The following is an 11095-nucleotide window of genomic DNA, read 5'->3' on the forward strand; positions in this document are numbered from 1 at the left end:
GACTTCAGTCAATAAGCCTCATTCCCTGTATTAACTAAAATGTTTCAGAGTTTTAAGTAATTGTAATTAGTACTTTGTGCCTTAGGAACTGAATTAAGCGTGCTTTTGCATTTCACTTTTGATGATAGCCTCATCCAGTCTGTACACTAGCATGTTGCTTGAAGAATGAATTTTTTATTTCACCTTTAGTTTTCTCAAGATAGAATTGATGGAATTTTTGGTAATATGGAAAAGCTTGTCCTTGTCTCTCCTATGCGTCCTCAAGTGCCTCATTATAGTGTATAAAATGGCATGTTTCATAAGCCACAAATTCACTTAAATGTTTATCTGAAAGTAAAAAGATTGAAGTCACATTGTAATATTCATGTAAAAATGAAAGAATTGTCATTCCTCTCTAATCTGTTTTACCAATAAGAATACAATATCTAATAAATTTTAAACTATATTCTTATAGAACTGTCAAATAATATGCAAATCCTTAATATTTTATTTTATTTGTTTTTATTTATTTGGGGGGGGCAGTTGGGATTAATTGATATGCGCAGGGTCACACAGCTAGTAAGTAAGTCTTTGAGTTTGGATTTGAATTCAGGTCCTGCCAACTCCAGGGCCAGTGCTCTCTCCACTGTACTATCTAACTACCCCTATCTAAGTCTTAATAATCTATATAAATAGATTTGTACCATTGGCATAATTCTCCTAATTACTGATAAGATGTCCTCTCTGTGATGTTTCACTTAAGCATTTGCTGATGAAGTATGTTTTCTATCAACTATGTGCCAATTCAGTTTGACAAATAATTAATTGCCTACTATATGCAGCCAATTAATAATTTGCTTACTAAAGAAACCAGTATTGGAGTCAATCTTAGAATTTTATGACTATCACTTTCTGAAGATAGTCTTTCCAATTATTAGGTAACCCCTTTCTATAAGATGATAACTAAAGAAGGAATAGTACCCCTAATGAGAGAACTGCCAAGTATAATGCATCTTCCATGGAGAAGTAAAGAACGTATTGACAATTCAATAAAACTATGTAAAATTAAAGAACTTTGATCTGGTATGATACCGACCGTGCCTAAATTCTTAACCATAAGAATATTTCCTAAAAGCCCTTTTATTCAGATATGTTATAGCACTTTACTAAATTTTAAGCCTTAAGATAAACTTGTGTAAAGAATATTGTCATTTATTTTAGATTTTTCATTCAAATAATATATTATTTTATAATGATTAAAATTCTATTTGGTTTTATCTTTGAAACAGTATTTTATTTGTGTAAAATATGTCTTTTCTCATCCTGTTACCCCCCCAGGAAAATCTGATGAACCAAATTGTGCATGTGATCAATTTCGCTGCGGTAATGGGAAATGCATTCCCGAAACTTGGAAATGTAATAACATGGATGAATGTGGAGACAATTCTGATGAAGAGATATGTGCCAAAGAAGCTGATCCTCCAACAGCTTCCTCTTTTCAACCCTGTGCTTACAACCAATTCCAATGCCTGTCTCGATTTACCAAAGTTTACACTTGTCTTCCTGAATCCTTAAAATGTGATGGGAACATTGACTGCCTTGACCTAGGAGATGAAATAGACTGTGATGTACAAACATGTGGACAGTGGTTAAAATACTTTTATGGTACTTTTAATTCTCCCAATTATCCAGACTTTTATCCTCCAGGAAGCAATTGTACCTGGTTAATAGACACTGGTGATCATCGCAAAGTAATTTTGCGCTTCACTGACTTTAAGCTTGATGGTACTGGTTATGGCGATTATGTCAAAATATATGATGGATTAGAAGAAAATCCACACAAGCTTTTACGTGTATTAACTGCTTTTGACTCTCATGCACCTCTTACAGTTGTTTCTTCTTCTGGGCAGATAAGAGTACATTTTTGTGCTGATAAAGTAAATGCTGCTAGGGGTTTTAATGCTACCTATCAAGTAGATGGCTTCTGTTTGCCTTGGGAAATACCCTGTGGGGGTAACTGGGGTTGTTATACTGAGCAGCAGCGTTGTGATGGGTATTGGCATTGTCCAAATGGAAGGGATGAAATCAATTGTACCATGTGCCAAAAGGAGGAATTTCCCTGTTCAAGAAATGGTGTCTGTTATCCTCGCTCTGACCGCTGCAACTACCAGAATCATTGTCCTAATGGCTCAGATGAAAAAAACTGCTTTTTTTGCCAACCAGGAAATTTTCATTGCAAAAATAACCGATGTGTGTTTGAAAGCTGGGTGTGTGATTCTCAAGATGACTGTGGTGATGGTAGTGATGAGGAGAACTGTCCAGTAATTGTGCCTACCAGAGTAATAACAGCAGCAGTCATTGGGAGTCTCATCTGTGGGCTATTACTCGTCATTGCCTTGGGGTGTACTTGTAAACTCTACTCTTTAAGAATGTTTGAACGAAGGTCAGTATGAAAATTAAAATTAAACTGACATCTTTTATACTTTGTACAGTAAAATATGCTATTATCTCTAATAGACCCTCATAGAAGGGTGTTCTTAAAAATGATAAATATTTGAGATTGTTTTAATTAAGACTTGTAAAAGATAGAAAAACAACATTGCCTATGGTGGGAAAGAGGAAAGAACACTGGACATGTAATCTAATCCTCCTCCAGCATGTAATAGTTATATGACCATGGATGATTATTCACTTTACTTTTCTGAAATTGTTTCCTTTTCTATAAAATTGTGATAATGGCTGAAGCTTCTTAAGATTAGTGTGAGTATTAAATGAACTTATGTACATAATGATCTTTATAGACCTTCTTATATATGTCAACTCTTACTAGAATGTCAGAGGGGTCGCTGAGAAATGAATGAGTAGAACCCCAAAGGAAGTAACTATAATCACCAAAAACTTTTCAGAGTCAAGATAAGAAAAAATATCATCTGTAGCCAGCAGTTCCTATTTTTTTAAAATTTATTTATTGTATAAACTAAAGTTTTCATGCTACCTTTTTTAATCCTCTGTGTTGTCATGATGCAGATTTAAAGAACATACACAAATCATTGAAAGAGAAGTTAAACCTAGTTGATATCCTTAAAAGTTTAGAATGAAGGAAAAATTTTGCTGTTATAATAACATTCAAAACAAATGAAAAGTGCACTAAAAATAAGTAAAAAAGAATCTGTTGAAATATGTAGCATTAACTTTTCTTCTTTCACTTCTCTACTTTTAAAAGATCATTTGAAACACAGTTGTCAAGAGTTGAAGCAGAATTACTAAGAAGAGAAGCTCCTCCTTCTTATGGACAATTAATAGCCCAAGGATTGATTCCACCAGTTGAAGATTTTCCTGTTTGTTCACCGAACCAGGTACAATGTACTTGATAAATTTTAAATCAAAGGACCAAAACACTTCTAATACACAGTAGCCTCAAATACTTACTAGGACTGTGATCCTGGGCAAGTCATTTAACCCCATTTACTTCAATTTCCTCATTTGTAAAATGATGTAGAAAAGGAAATGACACATCACTTCAGTATCTTTGCCAAGAAAACTCCATTTGGAGTCACAAAGAATGAGAAACAATTGAATAACACACTTCCTACTACCTCCACCATCACCCCACCAACTCTGATAAAGTTATAGAAATCTTTATCATGACCCTTTGTGATAATCTTTTAAATAAGTTGTTGTTTATAGAGCTTTGCTAGCTTTTACTTTAAAATATGCTTTAAACAGTTCCCATTAAGATGTGTTGCATCTTTCTTTAGTTTTTTAATTAGCACATTAGCAATTTTGGAATATCTCTACAATAACAGAATATTATGTTTTGGCAGAGGTTTGAGGAGTAATATATTTTAGTGGTCCCCATGGAAATCCAAAATACTGTATTGTACTTAAAGTAAAGAGGAAGAAAATAAAGAAATCTTCTTAGGTGTTACATCTTATTCTTCATGTGAAGCTCAAGGATTTAAGGAAGATAATGAGTCATTACTTGGAGAGAAACAAAAGACAAAACAAAAGTCCTTTGGCATATTTGAAGTCACAAATGACTAATTTGTGAATATGGAGTATTTTCTTAAGTGAATTTATAGTTCTAATGTTGCTTTGTTTAACCACCAGGTGGCGATTAGAGCCTGCAGTTGATGTACTTGGAATTTGAGTATATGTAATAATTTGCAAACTCCCATTTATCTTGAATGCTTAGAGAATGATTAATGTTAGGGTTAATTTTATGTTCTTCATTACCATATATACTCAGTAAAGAATATAAGGATTGATGTGTGGAAAGAGCACCTTTAGAAGTAGAATATCTTTGTTCATGTTGAATCTCTTAAACTTTTTAGAGTTGTAAAGTTGAGTAAGTTATTCTCTAAGGGCTTCAATATATGCTCTATATTATAGATATATAATAGATAAATATATATTCTATATTATAGCATCTTCATAAAGATAAAATGAGATAATGTATACAAAATGCTTTGTAAGCTATAAAGAACTTCAGAATTGGGAGTTAGTAGTATTAACTATATTATAATTGTAATAGTTTAATATCTGATGATTTAGGTATCCAAATGCCTTGGGGAAGTAATTTATGAATACTAATTATAATATGACACTATGAAAAATTGTGCTTAGTAGTACTTTATGGTTATCTCAATTGTAGATGAAGAAAAGTTGTTTTTATATATTGATCAATTCTTTTGTTATTTCCTCCTTCTTCAATACTTTTGGATCTCTGATTTCATCTTGTTCACATGCCATGAAGATCACAGTTCCACCACCAGACAGTCTACTTCCAGCTTGGTGGGATCCACCATGACTATTTGTACTAATCTTTGAAAACTTTAGTGGAGAACAATTTTTTATACTTCTAAAAATTTAAGCATAAAGTTTTGATTTGTGAAGTTGTAATGATGCATTTGAACAATTTTTTATCTTATAAAGTTTAATAGTTTGCATTTTTAAAATAAAAAACCTAGTGTTCATGAAACTGTACAACATTTAAATAAGTTATACTTTATATTCCTAATTTGATGTTGAATTTTTCAGCTTTGACAATATTTTCTAGTAAAAGTGAATTGATTTACTGTTGGGAAATCTGGTAATTGAAGAGGAAGCCTGGGGTTTTCATTTTTAAAAAAATGGTTAAAAGTTTATTCTTATATTTATATAATCTTTAATATAATAGGGACTGTTATAGATAGCTAACAAAGGAAGAAACTCTCTCAAGCTGTGCAGATATGCACCTTCTCTACCACTGCCAGTCTTAGACAATTTCCCAGAGCACAGAGATGTTAAGTGTTGTATCTCGGATTCCAAAACTACTATATATATATATGTCAGGAAAGATTTGGATCTGATTTTCACTGATTTCAAGACCATTAATCTTTCTGTTTAAATTAGATGTATAAAATGGGGATCAGTTCTAATCTTAAAACAGCTAAATTTTCTAAAATGTGAATTAGAGACTAAAGCGGAATGTAAACTAATCTATATGGGAAAATACTTAGTAGATTTTCTCAATGAAAAAATTGGCTCTTTTCTTCAAATAGTAACAGGAAAGATTGATGTTATTTATTTTCTCTCATACACATTATTGGGATGATCTTATTTTAGTCTTACTGCCTCAAGTTGGTTTATAATATTTTAAAGGCCTTCAAGATATACTTGTATAAATTATTACATAATATTAATAATGTATTAAATTATAAGTTATCCATAAAGGACATTTTTTAATATTTACAAATAGTAAATATATATATATACATATATATATATATATAATGTTTAGTTTACATGCTTTTCCTTTTTTATTTGTGCAGGCTTCAGTTTTGGAAAACCTAAGGCTAGCTGTGCGATCTCAACTTGGATTTACCTCAATCAGACTCCCAATAGCAGGCAGATCCAGCAACATTTGGAATCGTATTTTTAATTTTGCAAGATCACGTCATTCAGGATCACTAGCTCTGGTCTCATCAGATGGAGATGATGTTCCAAATCAAAATTCTAGTAGAGAACCTGAAAGAAATACTGCTCACAGAAACCTATTTTCAGTGGAGTCTGATGACACAGATACAGAAAATGAGAGGAGAGATACTGCTGGAGCAGTTGGTGGAGTTGCAGCTCCTTTGCCTCAGAAGGTCCCTCCCACAACAGCCATAGAAGCAGCAATAGGAGCATGTGGAAGTTCCTCAAGTCAGAATACCCGCAGTGGTAATACAGATAATGGAAGGGAAGTAACCAGTTTGGAGCCTCCAAGTGTGAGTCCAGCTCGTCATCAACTTACTAGTGCACTTAGTCGAGTGACTCAAGGTTTACGTTGGGTACGCTTTACATTAGGGAGATCAAGCTCTGTCAATCAGAACCAGAGTCCTTTGAGACAGCTTGATAATGGAGTACGAGGAAGAGAAGAAGATGATGATGTTGAAATGCTAATTCCTGTTTCTGATGCAGCATCAGACTTTGATGTGAATGACTGTTCCAGACCTCTTCTTGATCTTGCTTCAGATCAAGGACAAGGGCTTAGACAACCTTACAGTGCAACACACCATGGAGTAAGGCCATGTAATCGAGATGGTCCCTGTGAGCACTGTGGTATTGTGCATACTGCCCAGATACCCGACTCATGCTTAGAACCAATACTAAAAAGTGAAACAAGTGATGATGAGGCTTTATTACTTTGTTAGGTACAGTTTGAATAGGGGAGATTGTATACAAGTTGGAGCAATATCCAGTCATTGTTTTGTACTTTACAAATAAGAAACTAGTTTTAGTTAAAAAAAAAAAAAAAAAAAGTCCAGGCAAATTCATATTCTGATGTGTTAGCCTGCATGGTTAAATAAACACTTCCAACTCTGTGAACTGCTAGAGTGAACATTTTAGCAGCTGCAAATACATCAAGTATCCATACTGTTAAGTAACCAATGTCCATCCCATTAGTTTATAATTTGTTTATCCTGGTACTGTAGTTCACAGTAGAAATATGGCTGCTGGAAACTCATTTGACTTTCAGGTTATTTATCCTATGTTAAGAGATTTATTTGTACAGAGTGATATTTTTCCTTAGAAACTAAATGTGTTATTGCCAACACATACCCTGTAACTTAATATACTAAATACTGTTATAGTTGTTAATGTGCAAAAAATTCACATTTTCTCCTTATTTTTGACCTACAGAACATTTGTCTAAATATTATTGAATTTCATCTTAATAATATGAACTTATCAAAGGGAGAAAAAAATTCTCAATCTTTTTTAAGTTAAATATGCAGTGGTGTGTGAAATTTAGGTATAATTAGATAAACTGATGGCAAATACAAAATCCTTTTATAGATTTTATAACATTGACTTTAATACAATACTCTCTAACATGGTACAAACCAAATGGTATGTAAAATCCCATGTCATTTTTCTTCATCTCTATATGGGGACAGAATAAAGTGGCTGAAGATATTCTACTATGCATTAATTCTTGAACTTTATAAAATATGTACAAATACTGTACGAGATAAGTTACAGCTGGTAATATCTTTCCCTGATATATATGGGGTCTGCTTGTATTGGACCGAAGGGATTTGCACTAAAATCATATCAAGGTCTCAAATGAGCTTAGTGCACAAGCACTATCACTTTAAATACTATTATTCGCTAATACTGCAATGAATATATATTTCTGTAGCTCTTTTCTTGGGGTGTTGCATTTTTATTACAATTTAAATTGCTTTGCTGGTTCTTTATTTATTATATTTAAAGACTGAATTACCTGGTTGTAAGAAAAATGGTTTTTTCAGTATACATTTTTTGTTTGGGAAGCAGGGTTTTGTAATTTTCATATTGGAAAAAAACAAGTGGAAAAATCGTTGTTATAAATTTTGTAATAAGAAGGTTGACATGGCTACTAGAGTGATTACAAGACCCTACATCCTTTTTTTTTAAATTGTCAACTACTGTTTATTTATTCTTTGCCAATCTGTTTTTAGTAGCTTAATGATTCAGTATGAAAAAAATGTATTTGTGTGTGGACTATGCTATTTATTAAATTTTAAATACTTTGCTGAATGTCATTTTAGAGCATGTTTAAGGTCTTGTGCATTTGTCGTGTTATGCTGTCAGGCAGAACTGACTAAAATGTTTTAATATGTATTGAAATTAAAATGACTTTTTGTTATGCCTTGAGGTACTTTTTAAATCAAAATTGTTCTTTGTTTTTGTTTAGAATTGGTGCCTGCAAAAAAATATATAATCTGTAAAATGCACAATAGAAGAAAAACTAAATTGAATGAAAGGCATGGCCATCTTCTCCCTCTAATTTTCATATAAATATTAAGTCAGAAATACAGTGAGATTTAGTACAATTGATGGACTAGAATATTCCCTCAAACATAACTAACTACATTCATTAAAGTTTAATTGGTCTATAATATAGCTAGTAGGCTGATATTCAATTCTAAGTATAAAGAAATTGCACTTTTCAGTGAAATAAATAGGTCTTTTTCCCCACAAAAAGTTGGCAGCAAAACTATGCACTTAAATTTACTGAATAAAATGATAAAATAGTTTATTAGAATTACTTCTATACTATCACTGACTAGTTGTTATTGTTCATACTTACTTGTAGTGCTGATTGCACTGATAGTAGTCATCCTCTAAATAGTTCACCCTGAAATAAAGTAGATGGATGAAGCAGTAAGATTAGCTGGTACCATTGCAGCTCATAGAAAAATGAATGCAGCATGATTTATACAAAGCACCCTGGAAACAGACAAGACAATGAGAGAATTAATGCTGGTGCCAGAAAGATATTTCTTAATTTACTCAATTCTGTGTGAATGGACTAAGTTGGATGTTTTCATAAAAACAACAGTACATTAAATAGTTCAACATATGACAACATAGTTTATAATGAGGCTTTAGAAAACACATTCTTGAGGTCATTCCCTTGCTTAAGCTGACACAAGAATTGCCTTGATTCCATAGCTTATATTTGAGTCCATATAATGTACAATATGAAATTCTTTATATGGGTTTTGCCCTAAGAAGATGCAATATGTGTAAGCGTTTATACATACTAGATTTAGAAATCAAAATTAACACAAAGATTATTGAGCCTCATATACCTTATTTTTCAGGAAAAGGAGACTTAAGACTCAAAGAAATTATGTGACTTGTCTAAGGTCATACAAAATAGTAACTGGAACTAGGCTTTGCATCCAGGACTTCTGATTCCCTTGTTCTTCCCATTACAAGTTGTCTTCCAATTTCTGACGTAATTTGTTTCAAGTCTCTTCAGTATTTTTATATGATGACTTTAGTGTTTTAACAAAAAATCCTAATTTTCTAAAGAAATGTAATGGGGAAAGATGCTTTCTCGCTGATTTTTATTTATTCATGGGATTAGACCTTTTCCTATGTAAATTTATGTATAATTTTATAAATCAGTGGAATATGTGGCTAGATGAGCAGATTTGATTTGGAAATCAGAGTTTTCAGAAATTTCCAGTCCATTCCATTCTGTTAGTATTTTTATCAATATTAAGCAAGACCTAGAGTTTGTCTTCTCAAACCCTCAGAACATGTTATGTTTTCTGAAGAGGAAGAAATTTGGATACTTTTTTTTTTTTATCTTGGGGTTTAAGGATGGGTTTAATGACATAAACATCTAAAATGCTTCCCTCTTATGCTAGATAGAGAATATTTTTTATGCTTTATCCAAAAGTCAAACAGGAACTCAGTTGCTACTTGCCCAAAATCATGACTATTATATCTTGAAGGGTATGAGACTTACACATTTTCTTCAAAACTCTTAATTTATTGTAAAGTTCTTAAAATGAAACAGCATCTTGCATAGGGTAGACATCTGGCCTTTGAGCTAGAAGGACCTGCCTCCAAGTCCTGTCTCTGACAGACACTGGATAAGTCATTTAAGCTCTTAGAGCTGTAAGCCAGAGTTCTCAAACCAGATTAAATGTAATTATATATTTCTAAGACACCACTGCTCTAAGCAATTCTTTGAAACTATAAGTTTTAAAGAAAGGGTATAATCTATGCTAGTAAAGAGTTTCCTTACCTGGGAGTTTCCCATACCAATGAAATTTGCGGGTCCATTTTCCAAACCTTTACTTTTTTTTTTTTTTTCCTTGAGGCTGGGGTTAAATGACTTGCCCAGGAAGTGTTAAGTGTCTGAGACCACATTTGAACTCAGGTCCTCCTGACTTCAGAGATGGTGCTCTGTCCACTGTGCCACCTAGCTGCCCCCAAAACTTTTACTACTTAAGGTGAAACAGCTTGAGGAGTATTCATTAACGGTGGCTGAGACAGGACTAGAAGCTTAAACTGAATTTGTATTCTTGTTTTTATCTTCAAATTCAAGGCACCATTACAAACACAAGCATATTTAATGTTTAATTTAAAATTGAATATATGTGATCCTGAGATGGGCAGGAGGGAGGAGGAATTCATAATCAGGAAGACTCAGGTAATTAAAATGGCTAATATATTTTTTTTAAATCATAATACTGGTAGCTTGAGAAAAAGAGTAGAGGCATAACTATCTTTGGCCTCACCACTGTCTTTATAGCCCTAAGATGAGCTTGCTATTATTATTATAACATAAGTACAGCTATTAGCACTGATCATTTACTTACTAGGAGTGTTATTAATAACTGCCCAAACTGATGGTCGTCTCAGTCCTTGTTCTTCTCAGCTTATTGGCTGCATTTGATTCTGTTGATCACTTTGTCTTCTTGTCTACTCCCGAATACTGGGTTTTCATGACATTGCTCTCATGGTTCTTTTACTTGACTAAGTCTTAAGTTTCTTTGCTAACTTGTCATCCATATGAGGTCCCTTAAATCAGATTTCTGAACTAAACTTCTTCCTCTACACAGTCTCTTCAGATAACTTCATGAATATTTAAGAATATAACTAGGTGTTCTATGCAGAGAATATATTTAATATAATATGTATACATGTGAATATATATATATACACACATGAATAGTAAAACGAGCAAGTTTCAGCTTAAAATCATTTAAAAATTTTTGGGACACTATGTATATTCACTCCCAATCATCACTGAGTTTCTGTCCTATTTTAATCCGTGTAAAACTGGTGTTCCTGAGACATT

General features: G+C 32.8%; 1 protein-coding gene across 2 annotated transcripts in view; it reads left to right on the top strand.

Moving 5' to 3' along the window:
- The window catches only part of LRP12 (LDL receptor related protein 12), a 113287-nt gene extending 105150 nt beyond the window's left edge, over window positions 1–8137 (top strand). For both annotated transcript variants that reach the window (XM_074267188.1, XM_074267180.1), the window contains 3 exons: window positions 1318–2422; window positions 3203–3335; window positions 5793–8137. In XM_074267188.1, the coding sequence (XP_074123289.1) occupies window positions 1318–2422; window positions 3203–3335; window positions 5793–6656 (2102 nt within the window). In that variant the 3' untranslated portion in view covers window positions 6657–8137. The remainder of the gene's footprint in view (window positions 1–1317; window positions 2423–3202; window positions 3336–5792) is intronic.
- Window positions 8138–11095: the final 2958 nt, after the last annotated feature.

The sequence above is a fragment of the Sminthopsis crassicaudata genome, chromosome 1, assembly GCF_048593235.1.
Source record: "Sminthopsis crassicaudata isolate SCR6 chromosome 1, ASM4859323v1, whole genome shotgun sequence".
Lineage (NCBI taxonomy): Eukaryota > Metazoa > Chordata > Mammalia > Dasyuromorphia > Dasyuridae > Sminthopsis > Sminthopsis crassicaudata.